This window comes from Sciurus vulgaris, assembly GCF_902686455.1.
Source record: "Sciurus vulgaris genome assembly, chromosome: 5".
In the NCBI taxonomy this organism is placed as follows: Eukaryota; Metazoa; Chordata; class Mammalia; order Rodentia; family Sciuridae; genus Sciurus; species Sciurus vulgaris.
The window spans coordinates 31,294,350-31,318,028 of NC_136465.1; the positions used below are offsets into that span (position 1 = coordinate 31,294,350).

The 23,679-nt window shown below is 37.7% G+C and overlaps 1 protein-coding gene and 1 long non-coding RNA gene across 4 annotated transcripts in view; one reads left to right on the forward strand and one right to left on the reverse strand.

Annotated features, from left to right (window-relative positions):
• Positions 1 to 23,679, forward strand: part of LOC306661810 — a 167,301-nt gene that overhangs the window by 56,945 nt on the left and 86,677 nt on the right. The gene's annotated exons all lie outside the window — the stretch shown is intronic.
• On the reverse strand, positions 316 to 1,626 carry LOC306661494 (large ribosomal subunit protein eL29-like). The gene has a single exon (XM_079140490.1). The coding sequence runs from the start codon at positions 1,141 to 1,143 to the stop codon at positions 625 to 627; it is 519 nt and encodes a 172-aa protein (XP_078996616.1). The 5' UTR covers positions 1,144 to 1,626; the 3' UTR covers positions 316 to 624.

Below are 23,679 nucleotides of genomic sequence, written 5' to 3' on the forward strand. Positions count from 1 at the left end.
AGGAAACGTATATAATTGGTGAAAACTCATTCATATATTTACTTATAATTTATCTTATGCTACAAGTGAAAAAAATCATTGAGTATGTTGAATCAAAAATCATTGAATATGTTGAATATTTCCTGACTGAAGATTGTATTTCTCAAAATTATTGAATTCATGCTGAAGACTATTTAAAAGGTAAATTCTGTTTTCAGACTTTTACTTGGTATAAAAGTTATTCCATCTGCAACACTGTCCTTATTTTTTTTAGTCTATATTTTAAAAAACCATTGTGGAATCACTAGTCTTGTCATTGCTCAAGTATTGCACCTATAGCAAATGTCCCTTCCACAAACAGAGCATTTCAGGTATGATGGTACCAAGTGGAATCTGAATTGTTTACAGAAGGTTGCTAAGATTAGCTAGTGAGATCTCATCCCACCTTCCACTACTCCTTCAGCCAGGAAGAATAGTACTTCTTTACATAACTGACTACACACCGTTTCATTTCTTTCTTTCTTTTTCCCTCCCGCCTCGCCTCTGGATTTATTTATACAAACAGCACAGGAGGACACCAGTCCCCATAGAAGAGGCTCAGGGGTCACACCAGTCCTTCTGTCCTCACATTCACAGAGGTTTTTACTAAAGAGCCTTTGCAGGGACCTGGGTACCCTTGGGGGCCTGGCATCCTTGGGAGTGGGAGTGGGAGCAGGAACCAGAGCCGGAGTTGGAGCCGATGGTGATACTGGAGCTGGAGTTGCAGCCTGGGTCTTGACTTGGGCTTTGGGCTTTGGCCTTTGGCCCGCAGAGCCTGCACTCCCTGGCCATATGGGCATGAGCCTGCTTCCCGTGCTTGGAATGGGCAAGCAAGGCAAGGCGATCAAGCTTGCGACAGGCACCCTCGGGCACCTTGGGCTTAACCTCCTTAGGCTTTACCAGCGCCTTGATGGCCTCAGCACATGCACTCATGGCCTTGGTGTTGTTTGCCTGCATCTTTTTCAGGCCCTTCTTGTTGTGCTTCTTGGCAAAACACATATTACTCAGGAACTTGGGGTCTGCCCCTTTAAGAGATTCATGTCTTTGTGATTGGGATTTCTTGATGCCATTTCTGTGCCATTTTTGGTATTGGTTGTGCGTGGTGTGGTTCTTGGACTTGGCCATGTCTGCACTGTAAGCCACAGCTCCCGGAGTGGTTGAGACTGGAAGGGCTACATTTCCGTATTCTATTAGTGATGGTCCTTGCCTGATGCTTTCTTGTCTCTATCGAAATTTGCTGAAAGTGACAGAATGTGCCCATTAAAAATAATTTATTGCTACTTTGCTTCAAGACATTGGACCAAATTATAATTAACAGTAAGTTAAAGAGAATACAGTCAGTAGGTATTGGTGACTAGAGCTGGAAAAGAACAATAAAGAGAAGGGATGAGATACAACAGAAAAAGCAGACAAAGGCCATTAAAATAAAGAAGTGGACAAGAAAAAGACCCGAGGAGAGGAATGAGAAATGAAGGGGCATAAAGATAAGAGGTCAGTGTTAAAGTGCTCACCCTTCCCTATCTGTCCCATTCCCAGTCTACTTGAATCTTGCCATGGTCTCCCTTTTCTACTTTCTTAATTTGAAGCTACTTGGTGGTCCTCATAGAAAACTTCCCCACCTTCTCTCACTCAGTAAATCCTTCTTTTCCTTTTTCCTTATTACTTTAAATCTTGTAAGAAACATTTATCGTGAACTGGATACTCAGCTTGGTTCTGAGGATCCCAGGGAAATACAGCACTTGAGGTTCTACTCCCTTGGTCTAGGTTTTCCTGTAGCTGCAATCACCCTCATCCAAGATGCTAAAATCGTGATCCTATTTCCTTGGTATGTTGCTCTCAGGATGGTACAATTTTACCAATTTATAATTTTCTAAAATTAAACTCGATCTTATATAAAATTTTATATATATTCGTTGTTTACATAAATGTATGTAGTTTGGGCTTAGTTTGCAGTTTTGTAAAGGCATACTATTATTTCTAATTTGGGGTTTGTGATTATTTTCATTCAGTCTCTGTTGTTCTGTATTTTAAAAGTCAGGTTATAGAGAAACAAACATTCATCAGGTGTCCAGTGCTTTCCTCAGAAAGCAAGGTTTGATAATAACATATGCTACATTCCATAAAAAAAATTAGAAGAGAAACAAAACCCTTTATTGCAGATAATTAATGTAGGAAATCAGTGGTTAAGGAGAACTGAGAGAGTTTAGTTTATCTTTTTACATGTTAAAATGTTTAACTTTTCTTACATTATGAGTGCCATTCACAGTTCTAGATAACCTTAATTTTGTAGTCAAAAATTTCTTTGCTGAGGCAAATGCAGAGAGAAGACTAGTCTCATGGGATCAAGTAGAGTTAAAAAATAACTTTTGGAGTGCAAATAAACTGAAGAGGATTTCTATGTGTCTCATATAGTAACTGCACACGTGCTCCCATATGCCAAGATTTCCCTGGGTTACCTACAATTAACACTAGCTTACTTTTAAGAGCAGGGTTGTGCTCTTTGGTAGCTTATTACTTCTTCTTAATTCTTTTATCTTGCTATCTTTGGATATCTTGTGTGATATTCTGACTATTTTACAGACCTGGGCAAACACACCCATTCATCATCATCAAAGTGATAAGAAATCTACACATTATATCCAGTTAAGGGTGTTTCATTGTTTCAATTTATATTCCAATTTAAATCTGAGCCAATGTGGTACATTTTCACTGCATTCTATGTATGTAACATTTCCACCACTCTTAAAATAACTTTTTTGTATCATAATATAATGTTTGATTCCATGACAATTGATTAAAAATAAAAACTTAGAAATATCAAACATTTAAATGACATACTATTACGAGTGATTTAATAATTTTAAGCAATTAAATATCTCAATATTTTCTTTTATGTGGTTGGCATTTTAAGGCAAATAGTATCAATTGCAGACAAAAGTTCTTTGGTAAAGATGCTTTAACTGAAATCAAAGTTGATTCTAAGCATTAAACTAATCAATGCATTTTTATTAGGGAAATACTATATTTTCTTCACAATTTGAGAGCAGGTGAGGATAAATATATAACATAATTCTCTTTTTCAAGCATAAAGAAAAATATAAGAGAATGTATAATCGAATGATGAATTATGGAGCATAAGTGTATGTGCTTGCGCTACAGGAGTTAGGGGATCGAGGGGAGTGAAGATTTGATCCCACAAGGTCACATCAGATTTATATGAGGAGAAGAAAGTACAAAGGGTCTTTTTGATAAGGATAAAGGCTGAGATTGAGTGTGAGGCTTTGAGGGGAGATACTGTGAATGTGGCAGTTGGTATGCTGAAGTGCTGCAGAAGGGTAGGTTCAATTGGCAAGTAAGCCCTGAAGGTCATGAAGACTAGGAGAAGCAAAAAGAAGAGAGATGGGGAGGGAATAAACATTTACTGGTTATATATTACAAATAATAACAAATAGTACCTATGATTAACTTATCTTGTGCCATTGTTTCAAGAAGTTTGCATAGTTTAAATTACATAATTCTCAGACCAACCTTGTGAATAGGTGCCATGGTTTGGATGTGGTTTGTCCCCCAGAGGTTCAGTATGTTGAAAGCATGGTCTCTAATCTGTTGAAGTTAGGAGGTACAGAGAGTTTTAAGAGGTAGAGTCTGGTAGCAAGTCCTGAGGTCATTGGGGTCATGCTCTCAGAAGGAATTAACATCGTTCTGGGATGTCAGTCAAGTTCTGACTTCCTGTCCAGCTTTGATTTCTCCTCACACTCTTGGCATTGTGATGCTATCTGATCTTAGGTCCTCGCCAAAGTCAACTGGTGTCAGTTCCAAAGCCCTTGAACCTCGTAAAACACCTCTTTTTGAGTGTACCAGTCTTTAAGGACATGGGAATGAGAGCAATATGCCATGAGATGGAAGACTGGAAAAGTCAACTTGGTCTTTGAGATTTTGTGGTCAGAAGCAATACCAGCTCTGAAACTAATAGGATTAGAAACTTTTTGGATAATAATGGCAACACCAGGTAATGAGGGGCAAATACATGCATGGAACAGTCACCAAAGTAATCAGCCATCATCTTCATCTTAGTCACTGGGTATACTGCACACCCCTGTTAGAGACTTCAGAAGGTAATGAAACATGCAGTGCCTGAAAAAGCATGATGAAGAAGGATGCAGACGAGAGTCCCACCTGTACATATGACGACATCAAGAGATGGAGTTCCTGCCTACCCTATAAGTGACATAAATGCTCTTCCCCTTTGTTCTTTGCTGGAGCCAGCCTGGGGTCTTTGACCCCAAGTGCTGTCTCTGTTCTGGGCCTAGAAGAAGTCTCTAATAAATACTCATCCATTTAAGAAATATTTTTGTTGTTACTTCACCTCAGTCATTTCATTATAATAACAGAAAATTGTATAACACAGCAGTTACTATGTTTTTTTTTTTCTTATTTTAAAGATGAGAAAAATGAGAAAAATTCACTAAGCTGTTTATACTAGTAGTATGTGGGAGAAATGAGATTTACAGCCAGGAAGTTTATCTTCTAAGCCTTTATACTGAAATACTTTGCCACTTAATGTCACAAGGAGGCTGGAGGCTCTAGGCCTAATAGTTTACATAATCCTCCTAAATAGGTATCATTATCCCAATTTTTAGGTTGTTATCCTGTATCCATGAGATACAACTGTGTTCTGCCAATTGAAACTTCTGTTTACCTGAAAATACAACATTGACTCTGATTTCAATTGCAACAAAAGGATAATATATAATCAGTATTCCAAACAATAATTATAAGCAGCAATATTATCTACCAATCATTATTGGAGGTGCTGATTATATAACTCAGGGACTTTGTAATTAAAAAATATTTTATTTTTATCCATATGCATTTTATAATTTTATCTGTATGAATATTTCCTTCTACCTATCAGCACTTACTTTGGATTATTCTGTATTTAGCCTAACCACTTCCTATTCTTATTCTTTGAAGACAGAAAATTGTATAGAAGAACTTAAATTATATGATGGAAATAACAATTTTATGTTTTTTTCATTGCACAGCTACTTATTTTGGCTTGTGAAAACAGATTTTAAATAATCAGGAAATTTGATGGTGGAATGTCATACCATTAGCAGCTTGAAATTAACCATCATAGGGTATATGTGTATCATGGAAACTGGCTAACACCACAAATCAAGACCTTTTTAAGGAATTTAAATCCATTTATCTAGTAGTACCTCTCTGCTCTCCTTTTCCTTTATGACGTTTTTATAGATTCTGTCCTCCTTACTCTTTTATTTATATGCCTATTTTTCTTTTCCTGTTTTTTTTTTTTTTTTTTGGAATAGAATTTTATTCCTCTCAAGAGGTATCAGAAAGTCATGCAATCTAGGGAAGGATTATCCTCTTCTGACAGGCAAGGATAATCTTTGCTATTGTGAATATGGTGGCCTGACATGACAAGTGACTCCCTGGGGCAATTTGATATATATATATATTTTTTGGTAAATGTTCATGAATTTTTTTAAATGTATTTATTTTGATCCATTGTAAGCAAATGGGGTAAAACTTGTTTCTCTGGTTGTACATGAAATACAGTCATACCATTTGTGTAATCATACATTTACATAGGCTAATGATATTTGCCTCATTCTGTCGTTTCCTTTTTCTTATCAAAGAGAGCTCACAATAATGGAGAAAGGGAAGGAAGTTAACATTTGTTGTGCATCTATTATGTATCGATTGCTTTATTTGTTTTACACATTTTTTATATTCATGACAAGTCAGTGAGTTCAGGTGTATTACTATTTTCAAACTAAAAAACTGTGGTTTAGGACCATTTAGTTACTTTCCTGAAGTTGAATCTCTGCATAGTAGCAACTGCTTGGCTTCAAAGTCCACAATCTTTCCACTGCATTCCACTGACTGTGGTAAATGTAAGTCAGCATATTTGCCTCCTAGGTTCATTTAGAGTTACTAACTTTGAAATGTTGTAGGAAGTAATTAACAGAGTTGCCTTGTTCATTTATCGATTCTGTATGTACTCAAGAAGTAACAGGTCATCTTGACAATGACAGGCTTATTTAATGCCATAAGATAGGAATAAAAGGGCAGATACACAAACAGGAGAAGTAGGTATGTGGATACTTTGCTTCCTGTTCAGAAGCATTTAAAAGAAGCTTGTGGGGAAGCAAATATTGGCTTCTTGACACCCAAGACATTGTACCACATTCCTATTTCAGTTAAACCTGGGCCTGGAATGAACATTTAATACCTACTCTCAGAGAGACCTTCTCTACTACTGGAAGTGTGAACTTAGTAATTCATTCTTTGTATTTGAAAGACTTAAAATGGACATTCCTTTTTTTTTTAATTCATTTTTTGTTTTGGTTTGAGAGGAAATAAATACGAAGGTGTATCAAGGGTGTATTATTCCTGAGGTTTCAAGATGGCAGCCTAGAGGGTGGCTGCATTTCATGTTGCTCCAGGACTCAGGATTCAAAAGAGGAGATATTGAGACACTTGGGACCAACTCAAAGCAGCCGGGTGACTCTCACCCGTTGGGAAGGCATCCCAGATGGGACGGTGGTCCCGGAATGCAGGAAACTTTGTGAAGTAGAGCTGCCGGCGAGACACCCCTCCCCCCGATGGAACAGTGAACTCGGACAACTGGGAGCGCCGTAAAGGAGGCCGCTCGGCACAGTGCTGGGACTCGGAGCAACCACTGGGGCTCCGGCGGCTGCCCAGGGGAGGAGTGGCGAGGAGAGCTGTGTGGACTCAGAACACCGGGGCCTGCCCTGAGGAGGAGGAGGAGGAACGTGGCCGCTTGGATTCGGAGTGACTGCACCAGAGCTACAGGTGGTTGCCAGAGGAGAAGCTGCACGGTGAGCTGTTTGGACTCAGAACGACTGCTTCTGAACACCGGGGCCTGCCCTGAGGATGAGGAGGAGGAAGAGGAGCGCGGCCGCTTGGATTCAGAGTGACTACACCAGAGCTACAGGCGGTTGCCAGAGGAGAGGCTGCGTGGCGAGCTGTTTGGACTCAGACCACTTCTGAACACCGGGGCCTGCCCGGAGGAGTAGTAGTAGGAGGAGGAGGAGCGCGGCGGGTCGTTTGGACTCGCAGTGACTACATTAGAGCTCCAGGTGGCTGCTCAGAGGAGAAGGCGAGTGGTGAGTAGTTTGGACTTAAAGTGACAGCGCCTGAACACAGGGGGGCTGCCTGGAGGAGAAGCGTGATGGGTCGCTTGGTCTTGAGTGGCCGCACCAGAGCTCCGGACGGTTGCCCAGAGGACCTGTGCTGCGGGTCACGTGGATTCAGAGCCACTCAGAGCGACCGCTCCTGAACACCCGGGGGGTTATCTGGAGAAGGAGGAGGAACGGGGAGGGTCACTTCGACTCGGAGTGATTGATTGCCCCGGGCTACGGGTGGTTGGTGGGAGGAGGAGGCACGCAGTGAGTTTCTTGGACTCCTAGTGACCGCACCGGAATACTGGGCGGCTGTCTGGAGGAAGAGGCGTGTGGCGGGTCCCTGGGACTCAGAGCGATTGTACGGGGCCCCAGGTGGCTGCTCAGAGGAGGGGCCGCATAGCCAGGCGATTAGGTGCAGAGCAAGGTCCCAGGATCTAGGAGGCTTCTTGGTGGAAGAGCTGCACAGAGACAGGCTTAGGGCGGAGCGAAGGTTCCAGGCCTGCGGGCAGATTCTCTGAGGAGGGGCAGCCTAAGGAGATTCATCTGCGAAGGGTGAGGCTCCCAGGCCCAGGAGGTAGGGCCGGGCCCCTGGGAACTTTGCAGAGGAAGGCAGCCCAGCCCAGGCGGTAGCTGTAAATTGAGGGGAACCTCTAGGAGGGAACTGACCAGCGAGACCTCCCCACTGGGTGAGTCTTCCCTGCCAGGTGAGGTTTCCCCACAAGGACGGTAAAACCAGAGACTCAGGCCCAAATAGTCCTTGCCTCAGCCCGCAGCCTAGGTCCCCTTTGGATGACCATTGGTCAACAAGTGGAGGCACCTCTCCCACTAGCAGGGATTATACCCCACCTGAAGGCCACCACTCCTAGAGAGGCAGCTTCCTTGTGGAGCACCGCATTATCAACTTCCTCCAAGACTTCAGCCTACTGAAGGCTAAGGGGGGATATATATATAGAAATCTTCATGGACATTGTAAGTCAATAGAGGAAATCTGCAATATCTCAGCGGTCCACTGATACCTGAACAATATGAGAAAACAAGGAAAGAAAATGCTGCAAACAAATCTAGATGTTACATCAATAAAACCCAATGACAGCATGGCAGAAGAAATGACAGAAAAGGAGTTCAGAATGTACATAATTAAAATGATCAGAGAAGCAAACGATGAGATGAAAGAGCAAATGCATGCACTGAATGATGAGATGAAAGAGCAAATGGAAGCATTGAATGATCGCACCAATCGACAGTTAAAAGAGCAAATACAGGAAGCAAAAGATCATTTCAATAAAGAGTTAGAGATATTGAAAAAAAACAAACAGAAATCCTTGACATGAAGGAAACAATAAACCAAATAAAGAACTCCATAGAAAGCATATCCAATAGGATAGAACACCTGGAAGACAGAACCTCAGACATTGAAGACAAAATATTTAACCTTGAAAACAAAGTTGAACAAACAGAGAAGATGGTAAGAAATCATGAACAGAATCTACAAGAACTATGGGATATCATGAAAAGGCCAAATTTAAGAATTATTGGGATTGAGGAAGGCCTAGAGAAGCAAGCCAAAGGAATGAACAATTTATTCAATGAAATAATATCAGAAAATTTCCCAAATCTGAAGAATGAAATGGAAAATCAAGTTCAAGAGGCTTATAGGACTCCAAATACACAAAATTACAACAGACCCACACCAAGGCACATTATAATGAAAATACCTAACATACAAAATAAAGACAGAATTTTAAAGGCTGTGAGAGAAAAGAACCAAATTACATTCAGGGGGAAACCAATACGGATATAAGCAAATTTTTCAATCCAGACCCTAAAAGCTAGAAGGGCCTGGAACAACATTTTTCAAGCCCTGAAAGAAAATGGATGCCAACCAAGAATCTTATACCCAGCAAAGCTTACCTTCAAATTTGATGATGAAATAAAATCCTTCCATAATAAAGAAAAGCTAAAAGAATTTACAAAAAGAAAGCCAGCATTACAGAACATTCTCAGCAAAATATTCCATGAGGAAGAGATGAAAAACAAAGAAGCAAATCAGCAAAGGGAGGAATTATCCTAAAGGAATTGTCAAATAAAGGAGGAAACAAGTTGTGTCAAACAAATAAATAAATAAAATTTAAAAAATGAACCAAATGACTGGGAAACCAAATCATATCTCAATAATAACCCTGAATGTTAATGGCCTGAATTCATCAATCAAAGACCTAGACTGGCAGATTGGATTAAAAAGAAAGATCCAACAATATGTTGCCTACAAGAGACTCACCTCTTAGAAAAAGATACCCATAGACTAAAGGTGAAAGGATGGGGAAAAACATACCATGCACATGGACTCAGCAAAAAAGCTGGAGTATCCATCCTCATTTCCGATAATGTGGACTTCAAGCCAAAGTTAGTCAGAAGAGATAAAGAAGGTCATTTCATACTGCTTAAGGGAAGCATAAATCAGCAAGATATAACAATCATAAACATCTATGCCCCAAACAGTGGCTCATCCATGTATGTCAAACAAATCCTTCTCAATTTCAGAAACCAAATAGACCATAACACAATAACACTAGGTGATTTTAACACACCTCTCTCACCACTGGACAGATCTTCCAGACAAAAATTGAACAAAGAAACCATAGATCTCAATAACACAATCAATAATTTAGACTTAATGGACATTTATAGAATATACCATCCAACCAAGAGCGAATACACTTTCTTCTCAGCAGCACATGGATCCTTCTCTAAAATAGACCATATATTATGCCACAAAGCTAATGTTAGCAAATACAAGAAGATAGAGACACTAGCATGTATTCTATCAGATCATAATGGATTGAAGTTAGAAATAAATGAAAGAGTAAAACACAGAAACTATTCCAACATCTGGAGATTAAACAATATGCTATTATATGATGAATGGATAACAGAAGATATTAGGAAGGAAATTAAAAAATTCTTAGAGGTAAATGAGAACAAGGAAACATCATATCAAAATCCCTGGGACACTATGAAAGCAGTACTTAGAGGGAAATTTATTTCATGGAGCGCATTTAATAAAAGACGTAAAACTCAACAAATAAACGACCTAACACTACAGCTCAAAGCCCTAGAAAAAGAAGAACAGAACAGGACCAAAAGTAGTAGAAGACAGGAAATAGTTAAACTCAGAGCTGAAATCAATGAAATTGAAACAAAAGAAACAATACAAAACATTGACAAAATAAATAGTTGGTTCTTCGAAAAAATAAACAAAATTGATAAACCTTTAGCCACACTAACAAAGAGAAGATGAGAGAAAACCCAAATCACTAAAATTCGGAATGAACAAGGAAATATCACAACAGACAGGATTGAAATACAAAACATAATTAGAAACTATTTTGAAAATCTATACTCCAACAAAACAGAAAATTTCAAAGACATCAACAGGTTTCTAGAGACATATGAATTGCCTAAACTGAAGGAGGAGGACATAAACAATTTAAATAGACCAATTTCAAGTACTGAAATAGAAGTCATCAAAAGCCTACCAACAAAGAAAAGTCCGGGACCAGATGGGTTCTTAGCCGAGTTCTACAAAACCTTTAAAGAAGAGCTCATTCCAATACTTCTCAAAGTATTGCATAAAATAGAAGAGGAGGGAACCCTCCCAAACTCATTCTATGAAGCCAATATCACACTGATACCTAAACCAGACAGAGACTCATCAAGGAAAGTAAATTTCAGACCAATATCCTTAATGAACATCTATGCAAAAATTCTCAACAAAATTTTAGCAAATCGCATACAAAAACATATTAAAAAGATAGTGCACCATGATCAAGTGGGTTTCATCCCAGGGATGAAAGGTTGGTTCAACATCAGGAAATCAATAAATGTAATTCACCATATAAATAGACTTAAAGTCAAGAATCACATGATTATTTCAATCGATGCAGAAAAAGCATTTGATAAAATACAGCACCCCTTCATGCTCAAAACACTAGAAAAAATAGGGATAGTGGGAACATTCCTTAACATTGTAAAGGCCATTTATGCTAAGCCCATTCCTAATATCTTTCTAAATGGTGAAAAACTGAAAGCATTCCCCCTAAAAACTGAAACAAGGCAGGGATGCCCTCTTTCACCACTTGTATTCAACATCTTTCTTGAGACTCTGGCCAGAGCAATTAGACGAACCAAAGAAATTAAAGGGATACGAATTGGAAAAGAAGAACTCAAACTATCCCTGTTCGCTGATGACATGATTATATATTTAGAGGAACCTGGAAATTCCACCAGAAAACTCTTAGAACTCATAAGTGAATTCAGTAAAGTAGCAGGTTACAAGATCAATGCCCATAAATCCAACACATTTTTATACATAAGTGATGAATCTTCAGAAAGAGAAATTAGGAAAACTACCCCATTCACAATAGCCTCGAAAAAAATAAAATACTTGGGAATCAATCTCACAAAAGAGGTGAAAGACCTCTACAATGAGAACTATACAACACTAAAGAAAGAAATTAAAGAACACCTTAGAAGATGGAAAGATCTTCCATGTTCTTGGATAGGAAGAATTAATATTGTCAAAATGGCCATACTACCTAAAGTGCTATACAAATTCAATGCAATTCCAATTAAAATCCCAATGGCGTACCTTACAGAAATAGAGCAAGCAATTATGAAATTCATCTGGAAGAATAAGAAACCCAGAATAGCTAAAGCAATCCTTAGCAGGAAGAGTGAAACAGGGGGTATTGCAATACCAGATCTTCAACTCTACTACAAAGCAATAGTAACAAAAACGGCATGGTATTGGTACCAAAATAGACAGGTAGATCAATGGTACAGAATAGAGGACACGGACACAAACCCAAGTAAATACAATTTTCTCATACTAGACAAAGGTGCCAAAAATATGCAATGGAGAAAAGATAGCCTCTTCAACAAATGGTGCTGGGAGAATTGGAAATCCATATGCAACAGAATGAAACTAAACCCATAACTCTCACCATGCACGAAACTAAACTAAAAATGGATTAAGGACCTCGGAATCAGACCAGAGACTCTGCAGATTATAGAAGAAAAAGTAGGTCCAGATCTTCAACATGTCGGCTTAGGACCAGACTTCCTTAACAGGACTCCCATAGCACAAGAAATAAAAGCAAGAATCAATAACTTGGATAGATTCAAACTAAAAAGCTTTCTCTCAGCAAAGGAAACTATCAGCAATGTGAAGAAAGAGCTTACAAAGTGGGAGAATATCTTTGCCAGTCATACTTCAGATAGAGCACTAATCTCCAGAATCTATAAAGAACTCAAAAAACTCTACTCCAAGAATTCAAATAATCCAGTCGACAAATGGGCTAAGGAAATGAATAGACACTTCACAGAAGAAGATCTACAAGCAATCAACAAACATATGGAAAAATGTTCAACATCTCTAGTAATAAGAGAAATGCAAATCAAAACCACCCTAAGAATCCATCTCACCCCAATTAGAATGGCGATTATCAAGAATAGTAGCAACAACAGGTGTTGGCGAGGATGTGGGGAGAAAGGTACACTCATACATTGCTGCTGGGGCTGCAAATTAGTGCAGCCACTCTGGAAAGCAGTGTGGAGATTCCTTAGAAAACTTGGAATGGACCCTTCATTTGACCCAGCTATCCCACTCCTTGGCCTATACCCAAAGGACTTAAAATCAGCATACTACAGAGATACAGCCACATCAATGTTCATAGCTGCTCAATTCACAATAGCCAGACTGTGGAACCAACCTAGATGCCCTTCAATTGATGAGTGGATAAAGAAACTGTGGTATATATATATACAATGGAATATTACTCAGCCATAAAGAATGATAAAATTATGGCATTTGCAGGCAAATGGATGAAATTGGAGAATATCATGCTAAGTGAGATAAGCCAATCTCAAAAAGCCAAAGGACGAATGATATTGCTAATAGGTGGAGGATGACACATAATGGGGGGGAGGGAAGGGTTAGTGTTAGGGTTAGAGTTAGGGTTAGGGAGGGGGGCAAGTATGGAGGAAGGAAGTACTGTATAGAGGGTATTGAGGTGTGGGAGTGGTGGGGGGAAGGGAAAAAATAACAGAATGAATCAAACAACATTACTCTATGTAAATTTATGATTACACAAATGGTATGCCTTTACACCATGTACAAACAGAGAAACAACATGTATCCCATTTGTTTACAATAAAAAAAAAGGGTGTATTATTCCTAATAATCAAATTTTGCTTTAAATTTTTTGAAGCTTAAAAGTCCAGGTCTCCCAAATCTATGTTGTGTTATTTATTACCTACTTATTACACTCTTGATAATTTATAGACTTTTTGATCAAACTTTTCTCATCCATAATTTAATGATTATAATAATATTTGCCTTAAAAGTTCTGGTGACAGAGATAATGTATACAATCTTTCCAGTCTACTCTTTTAACCAATTTCTATCACATTTCTATAGAATCTGTATGTAAAAAACCCTTTTTTCACTACTCTTTGTTCAGTCCTCTAAGCTCTGCTTCCTTGAAATGCTTCATTTTTTCTTTGCCACTTCAGTCTTGTCTAACCTCAGCCCTAAGTCAAGTTGGATCCCTCCCAAAACCTTCCCAGTCCATGGTGTTTGCTTTAAAACTCATTTTCTATTCTGGGTTCAGATTTTGTCTCCTTTATCTCACTTATTTGTAGTTATAAACTCTCTTTGGCATCAATTGTAATGCTGCTTTGTGCTTTTATGTTAGTGGTTTACATGCATTTTTTCCTTTTCTTTCCAATAATATTTTAAATACCTAGAGGTCTCAGATTCTATTTCTTCGCATTTCCCATGGCACCAAGCAGAAAATTACCCACTTGGACAGTCTGAAAGAACAACGACACTAATGTGAACTAAAATCATGATCCTTACATGAGTGTTTAGTACAGAACTATGATCTTGTAAATGTCTGATAAGTATCACTGTAATTACTAGTCTTACTTCCATTCTAATTATAGGATGTTTGAAAAAATTCAACCTTTGTAGAAGCTTTGCTCAGTTTTGTTTCCTGCATAGATTCTCATGAAAATTAACAAAAATAGTTGATTGTGATCTAAATTATGTCTTCATGATATTTATATATTGAAGACATGACTCCCATTATATCAGGATGGACTGTATTCAGAGACAGGGTATTCAAAATGTAATAAAGATTAAGTGAATTCATTAGGTTGGATCTTAATCCAAGTGACTTGTTTCTTTGTAAGAGGAAATAAGAAAGGACCTTGTGAAGACAGGGAGAGGAGGTGGCCTTCTCTATGCCAAGGAAAAAAGCCTTAGAAACCAACTCTGCTGACACCTTGATTGTGGCCTGCAGGCCTTCAGATCTGTGAGAAAATGAATGTGTTGTTTAAGCCACCCAGTCTTTGGTACTTTGTTATGGCAACCTAGCAAGCTAATACCCCAATGTTAGAAGGACAGGTTTTACAGTATTTGTCATTAAAGAATCTTTTGTCCTTCAAATTTGGCCTTTTCATTTAGGTTCTGGGAGAGATCAATGAATTTCTTTGCTTAGTATAGTCTAGTATACTATACTAGACTGTATAGTCTGTTGGAGGGTACAAAGATGCAGGTTACTATGGTGGGTTGAATGAATTCTATGCCAAAACTTTTAAATTTGAACATCAGTTTGTCACCTCTGGGGTAAGTTTGTTGATTTCTTTTACCTTGGTTTCTTTACCTGCAAAATGGAAATAATAATCTCATTTTTTCTCATAAGGATGTGAAAATTAAATAAGTTTAAACATACTAGTGCTTTTAAGAGTTCTCAGTACCTAGTAACTAGTAAATCATGGTTATTGTGTGAAGATTCTTACGTTTAATATATTATTTGAAAATACTTAACCTTAATAAATAGAATTCTAGAAACCCAAACAACAGTTAGCACTGGAATTTAGGGTTCTGTTGTTTATAAAACATAGTTTTGGTAGTCACTTGTGTTCTTTTACATCTTCATAATAAAGAGCTAAATTATTCATCTCTTTATCATGTGTATATACACACATACATATATATATAAATATACATACATATATTTACTCACACATATATATGTACTTATACATCTGTATTTTTTTTTTTTTCACAGCAGGAACTCGTTCATTGAGGAAGTCACACAGCTTTTATGTAGGGTGGGGGCTAGGCGGGAACCAATCAGCTTAAAGATCAGCAAGGCAGGGGGGGTTCACACAGGAGAGAGTCCCATAGGACTATATGGCAAGCACGAGCTGATCACATTCGGGGAACTGTTGTTAACCAATCCCTGACGGTGGTCTGGTTTATCATCATGAACCTTTGAAACCGCCTTTGAGCCTTGATTTTGCTCACTCGCCAGGGAGTAAGGAGTCAGCCTGAGTTAGTTAACGTCTCATTAGTCCCACCATATACCCCTTTTTTGTTTTATATTAAGGGTGTGTCTGTCTTAGGTTGCCCCTGGGAGGGTCTTACCCATCATGGAACATCAACCTAGCAGTTTGGAGGTCCGCCTTACTCGAAGGTGTGCCTGTCTTAGGTTGTCCTCCTCTGAGGATCTTACCTGTCATTGACTACCACCTTAGCACTTCAGGCAGGCCCCTCAGGAGGAACAGGGCTTAAGGGAGAGACACTTAGACCCCAGTGTCCTGATACGAGTGATCCATGATCCTATAGGGCTCCCAATCATCATTATGAAGGGCGATATAATGCTGTCGGACCACCATGAGTTGCACAGACTTAGCCTGGCTTTTCAGTAAATGGATAAGCTTATTGATTATGCAAGGCCCAAAGGTGAACACAAGGATAATGGTGATTAGCAGTCCCCTAAGTTGGAGGAGGTAGGGGAGACACCCATGTAACCCAGTCCAGAGGAAATTTGAGTGGAGTTCGCTCCTATGGCGTTCCAGATCTTCTTGTAGGTTTTTGATTTAATCTTGTACAATGCCAGAGCAGTTGGCGTAGAAACAGCACTCTTCACCACGTAACAGGCAAGCCCTCCTTCCTTTGCCTTTAGCAGATCCAAACCACGATGATCTTGCAGGATGAAGCAGCCAAGGAATCAAGTTGAGCATGTAGATCTAAGATGGTAGAACTCGGAACTCGCTTGGCCTGATCTGCGGGTACTTTCGGTTTCGAAACTGCCTCTTCGCTTTGGCTGCAGATCAGCCTTGAGGGGCCCGATGTTGGGCGCCAGATGTTGGAGTCTTAAGCCCCCTTGCTCTTCTCGACCAGTGACAAGGGAAGGGGACACTCTCCAACAAGGTCAGACCAGGATAGGTAGGGCCGACTGACCGCCTGCTCCCAGCCCTCCCAGTGGAGGACAATCAGATGCTCAGGGAGACCCATCACAGCAGGAACTCCATACATCTGTATTAAGCCAAGAAGAAGTGACCTACTGTCAGAGGAAAAACACACATTCATATGCGTTGTGAAGTTTCCTGGTGATCCTGAGTCTCTTTGTTTGAATACTTCAGTCAGTGGGTCTTGAACTATCTTGTAGAACTAATGAGGCAAATTGGCTATGTGGTCCAGTGTTGATGAATGGCCTACGAATGACTTCAATTGAATATTTTTCTTTTTATTATCATATTTTCTCTTAAATTAGTTCTGTAAAGCCAAGGACATACTTTAATGGCATTTCTGTGATTTGAGATTATTGCTTTTATTGAGTTTAGATTTTGTTTCCCAAGGGAGTTGCAGGACCAACTGCCTTTGCACATTGTGAGCATCTAATCAGTTATAATATGCTAATAAGTTTTAATATGGTGTGGCTTTGTGTTTATGAGCACAAACCTTATTGTAAATGTCAAAATAATTCAGATCTTAATATATCCCCTGTAGTGATACATTAATAAGGGCCATAGGAGCAAGTACTGTAGGTGGTTATTTCTTAATGGACAAGGATCGTTTTGCTATTTGATTTGAAGATCAAAACCCAGAGAGACAATAAGTAGTGAGCATTTTAATTTTAGAATGTGATATTTGCCCTCCCCACAGCAAGGGAGAATTTCCCTTGAAAAACCTCATTTATTAATTCACTATGACAGCACCAAGGACATGATAGGCTTTTTTTTTTAAACTCATGATCATCAAATAAATAAATGGATGTATCATATTCATTGTTGCAGTTATGTGTTGCAGTTGCAAAAGTGATCTTTGCCTTCAATAGCCTATCACTACTGCTTTGCAGATAAGAAAATTGAGGTCAAATAGGTTGAGTGACTTTGGACCATGGCTGCATCAAATCTAGAACACATTAATTTGAATCCACATCTAATTTTAACTGTGGGGAAATTTAGACTTTACTATTTGTAATAATGATTTGAGAAAAGGGGAATAATTGTTGGATTTTATTGCCTTTTTAAAATAATATTTTTTCAGCAAATAGGGAAAATACATAATGGAACAAGTTATATTCACAGAAAGTCCTCTGGAGCTGAATCTTTTTTTTTTTTTTTCCTGATATGACAGCAAACTTGCACTCCTTATTTCTGTTTCTTTAAGAACTGAATTCCACAAGGTAGTCTATTGTTAACCTTCATCAAGATGGAGCTAAAATAAAATACAGCTTATTAGGATGTCCTCCAAGTTCACTTGCATTATTGCAAATGACAGAAATTCCTTTCCTTTTAAAAGCTGGATAGTATTTCACATGTACATATACCACTTTTTTGATATTTTCATCTGTTGATAGATGCTCATTGATTCTTATCTTGCCTATTGTGAATAATACTCAGTGAACACAGGTGGAGCTATTCCAACATACTGATTTTCTTTTCTTTGTACATGTAACCAGAAGTCAGAATGTTGGATCAAATGATAGTTCTATTTTTAATTTTTTGAAGAACTGCCATACCATTTTCCATAATGGCTGGAATTCCCACTAACAGTGTACATTCTCAATGACAAAGTCCTAGATTTCCCTTTCTGTGATGATATTAGCTTGATTTAGTCATCTCATATGAATATCAAAACCTCATGTTGTATCCCATAAACATGTACAATTATGATTTGTAAACTTAAAATTATATCAAGAAATGTAAATTAGCTGACAAACACTCCAGAGGTGACAAAATTCCTCCCAAATTTATATTTTATATTGCTACCAGAAGGCAGCGCAACTAAGCAGTCTCTTTTGGTTGTTTATAATTTGATTTTTAATAAAACGGACAAATTGAAAAGTATATAGAAGGAGCATAGTATGGAGTAGGTTAATATAGCCTCCTATTACATCATCTTGATGATCTTTTAGTATATGGGTTTATACTGTGACTTAGTGATTCAAGGAACCCACTGCTGCCATATATAAGGAAGGATTTGAATAACCGTCTCTGTGACCACATCCATGATATCCTGGTTGAAGAAGCATGTGTTGGTTCTGTGTATTTCCATTTCATAACTGTTGTGCAGCTAATTCCTGTTTTTTTTTTTTTTTTTTTTTTTTGGTGGCATTATGAATTAGTCTTTAGAAGTACTGGCTTTTTACAAATTGTGAGGTCCTTGCCCTCGATGAATTGTGAACTCTTGCCCTAAATGTAATCCTTTGACTTCAATATTCTATTATGTAAAATAGGTGAGATATGTTAAGCTAGATTTTGTACCCCTCCCCAGCTCCTGTGTAATACTGAAGTAATACACTATGCTTCTAAGAGGTAATTGGCAAAAGAACTGTGAAATTTCCTTTACCCATGAGACTGACAGGAAATCTCCATGTTCCTCAGTAGCCTAACTTCAGTATCAGAAGACTAATGTCTGATTCAGAATATGCCTGCTCACAAATATGGAAGTTTTTCTTAAGCCTGAAATGATTCAACCCAGAATACAAACTCAGTCTTTGCATCTCAAAGTGGATTTTAACATCAGAATATACTTCATACTGTAGACTTTGAGGCCCTTTGATGGAAGATTATTTCTGATATTTAGAAAACTGGTAGTTTGTCTCTTAGAGGTTTGTAACTGCTCTGATAGACAACTAGTTTCAGATGCATTTTTATTGCTTTGGTTAGGAATGAGTATATATCAAAATGAATTGCCAAGTGTTATGGAGTAAAATGAAAGTAATATTTTTCTTTGTGTGATCTTTAAAGATCTTAAATGAATTGTTTGCAAAACAAATTGATTAAATATCATTTATAATAGTCTCTTCATTTTTTAATATACAATAGAGATTTGGGAATTATTTGGAATTATTAGAGAGGTCTTTAGCACCTTTAAGCTGAATGTACTACCTTTAGGGCAAGCATTCTGCTATTGAATTTTTTTCTTTAGTGTTAATGATTTAAGACTGATTTATTCAAGTCAGCAGATGACTTCTTTGTTAATAGTGCTCATATGGAATAAAGTTATGTGTGTTTCAAACCAATCCTCTATTTATTTATTTGAAATGAAGTTCCTGACATTATTTTCAGTAGGGAAAGCTGAGAGGGCTGGAATGTTAAGAATTCGGACAAAAAAATGTAATGACATATATTGACTGACTTACTCAGGCCTGTGTATTATCTTTCAAACTGAACTCCTATTTCTGAACATTTTAAAGGCTTATTTTCAAGGTAAAGAAAATATATAGGATGGAGGACCATAAAGCAAAACCCCTTCTCTTTCCATTAGGCAATGCTTAGATTCCATTAAGGAAGACATTTTCTGATGATGTAGGGCACTACATACACCTTGCACCCCAAAGGCAAACTTCCATTTCTCTTTCCATTACTGCTTGTCTTAGAAGAATGTAATATTTGTGAAAATGTATTGCTATTTTCTCATTGTAGAAAAATAAAAGTGATTATACAGTAAATTTTTTCTTCATTATTATTATGATTTTGATGTTAGGTATCCCACATCCTGTGTTGATTCAGAAATATTGAGAGGTGAAATGATTGGATTCTGAGAGCTATAACCTAATCAGTCCATCCTAGTTTGAATGGACTAAATAGGTGTCAACTATGGGCAGGTCAGGCATGGTTGGAAGAGGTAGGTCACTGGGGGTGTGCTCCGGAAAGGTGCATCTTCTCTGTTGCACCTTCCCTCCTTTCCCTCTCTTTTCTTACTGGCTACCATGAATGGAGTGGTGCTTCTCCACCATGCCCCAGTGCCATGATGTTCAGCCGTAGCTTAGGCCCAGAGCAATGGAGTTGGCCCACCATGGACTAAAACTCTGAAATTGTGAGCCCAAGTAAACTTTTCTTCCTCTGATTTTTTTCTTGTTGGATATTTAGTTCACAGTGACAAAAAGCTGAGTAACAGTTATTATGAAAGACTTTAAAACACAAAGTTTTCCAACTGGCATTGAGAGCTCTCTGGATGCTATTTGCTCTAATTCCTTAGGTTGACTAGTCAACCAGATCACTGCCAGCAGAGAAGCGTATTGTAGTGCTTCTGTGGCATCATGACACAACTCTTTTGGGGAAATTAACTTATAGTTGTATAAAAGATAAGAGATCAGTAGGGGAAAAAAATCCCAAAGCATCATGTTAATCAAATACATGGTACAAAAGGCACTAGATTAGTATTAGAAACTTTATTGACTTTGTGATTGAGAGGGAATTAAAAGGAAAGTTGGCAGTTTGGTTTTGTCTTTGTTTTAAGACTCAAAATCTACACTATTTTTAGTCTTTTAACATCATTCACTGCCTCAAATGCAGAGACATTCCTTGCAGAAGCATTGTTCCTTAACAGCTAAACTTTGAAATATGCTGTTGTTGGGAAATGATATTATAGAGCATGTTGTGTTTAGTAAGTAATGTGTAGGAGTAAGTGTTCTGGTTCTTAATCTTGAGGTCCATAGCAAATGTGGGTAATATATTAACTATGTATTAAGTTAATATATATTAACTGCCTTTTTCTTTAGTGGCAAGAAATTTAAGACTGAATTTAGATTTCAGAAGTAAAAACCAATAGCAGGCATATAACATTGAGAAATAAATGAACATCCCCTTATAAGTATAATACTGCAAGTTTTATTTAGTTTCTTATTGCAAAATTCCTTCTGCTATGCAATGATTTTTGTTGAATGTAGCCTGAGATATTCCATCTTGATTAAAGAACAAATACCCAAATTCTCCCTCCCCCAGTGTAACAAAAACCTATAAACAAATAAAACCCTATACTACTCCTGCTGGCTTGGTCCCTCTGCTGTCTTCCTGTTGCTTGCTTCCTGCTCTACCCCTAAGCAGACTGTAGGCAGACTGACCATCTGCTGCTAGGTCACAGCTGCCTTTTCAAAATTATGCTCTTGTTCTTCCGTACCATGTCTGAATGCCTGAATATTGCTATATGTTGGTTTTACCACCTGCTGAAAAGCTGACAAAACAGGTCTCTAGTTGGAATCTTTGGTTTTGAATATTCTTCTAAGACTTAGAAATCTCTCTGCTTATTTTCTAGGCATGTATAATATACCCAGAGTTTTTCCCTACAGTAATGATCTTCTATATGCTAAACTCAAGTCCTCAAGTAAGTGTTTGAGAACTTTCCCATATTATAGATCATATTAAGTCACACATCATATGGTACTCTCTGCCAATGAATGTGAAGTTCTTATAAATAAATTTTTAAGTTTTATGTTTTCATTGATCAAATATGAAGCTTGGACTCAGCACTTCTGTGTTACAATAAGAACATAAGTTTTAAAAACAGCCAGAGAAGCAATGGAGCATGGGAAATCTTTGTGTGTATTTAAAGAAGATTGCAGGGCAGATCTCCCAAGATAGTCTACCTTCTAAAAAGCTTGCATGGTTCTTTCATAAAAGCTCTCTTTTTTTGTTCAAAATCTCTGAGGTTTTCAGGTTTCAGGGGAATAGGCTTTACTAATGATGTTGTATAGCACAAGCTCATAATTGTCTATTTTGAGATTTAACATTTTGTCATATTGTACCTCATAAAATTCAAGGGTAGAGCACTAAATTTTTATTTGATAAAGTCATTTCTATAGGAATCTGAGCTAAGATAGTCCAGACACATTATATTCCAAAGATCTTTTATAGGAATAGAGCTTAGAGACTCTAGAACAACTCTACTCAATAGAAATATAATGTATATATTTATATATAAAAAGAAACAGGTACAATGTAATAATTTCAGCACACACTTTATATATATATATATATATACATACTAGGCATGTATGAATGTATGATGTGGTACCTTGTATATGTGGTTTCATATATACAAATATATATATACACACACGCACACATACACACACACAAACACACACACCCACACATGCCCCACACATGCGTACATACAAACACACACACACACACACACAAGTGTACATACAGGTACCATATAATTTTAATATGTTTTGTTTAATTCCTTATAGTCAAAGAATTATTTCAACATATAATACAGAATTACAATTATTCGTGTTACATTATATTCCTTTCTTTGATAATAGAGTATATTTTATATTTATGGAATGTCTTAATTAGTATTAGGGATATTTTAAGCATTCAATAGCTGCATGCATCTAATGGCTGCTGAATTGGATAGGGCAATTCTAGAGGATGATTTTCTATCATGTCCCTTATATACTCCTTTCAAAAATAAAGCAACTGTCTCCAGTGTATTTGACTGGTGATGAATGACCTTCAGGTGATTGAATTCCATGTAGGTAACATAACTGTATTTTTTTTGAAAACTCGGGAACCCAGATTGTTTTCTTACTCAGATAGTTATTGCATTAAGGCAAAAATCCACATGCTTGCGGGTTGTAAGATTTCCCTCTCCCAGTTAGGATGATGAAGATGAGAGTTACTTCAGTCATCCCAGTAATTATTTTCAGAGGCACTATTTGGGTAATTAATGTCTCCAACATGATTCAGTCTGTCACAAAATTTTAAGATCATGCATATCCTATGAGACTTGAAATATCTGTACAAAATTTAGGTTATTAACTTTGAGAATTCACCATGAAAAGATCCAGAGATTTAACTCAGTGATAGAGTGCATGCTTGGTATGAAGGTGGCCCTGGGTTCCATCCCCAGCACTACCAAACAAACAAGTAAACCCAAAACCACAGAGGGTTCACTGTAATAGAAATTGACTTGGTGGTGCATTTAAACCAGTCAAGGATCACATTTTTCTTGCAAAGGTAATTTGTAAATAGCAAATTTGAATATAAAATGAAGAGAAAATGCAATGATGTGTAATAAGGAGTAAAAGTAAACCACTTCTTCTATGGAAAGAAAAATACTAAATTTAATGGTAAAATTCCCTAGGAAAATCACGCAACTTAACATCTTATTTTTTCTAAGTAGCATGACCTCTTTAAAAGCTCTCATCTCATTTCCAAAAGGAAATAGAAAATCAATGAAAACATCAACAAGTAAAGTAAGTCAGGTGCTTCAAAGAGGAAATAGAAAATCAATAAAACACCCAGCAAAGTAAGTTCTATGATAACATTTGTAAAGGAAATTAACATATGGTAGAAGGAGAAAGTGTGTTTGTGTTTGTGTGTGTGTGTGTTT

What these genes read in the sequence shown, in the direction of transcription:
- LOC306661494 (XM_079140490.1), bottom strand. Translation starts at nt 1,143, where the DNA reads ATGGCCAAGTCCAAGAACCACACCACGCACAACCAATACCAAAAATGG.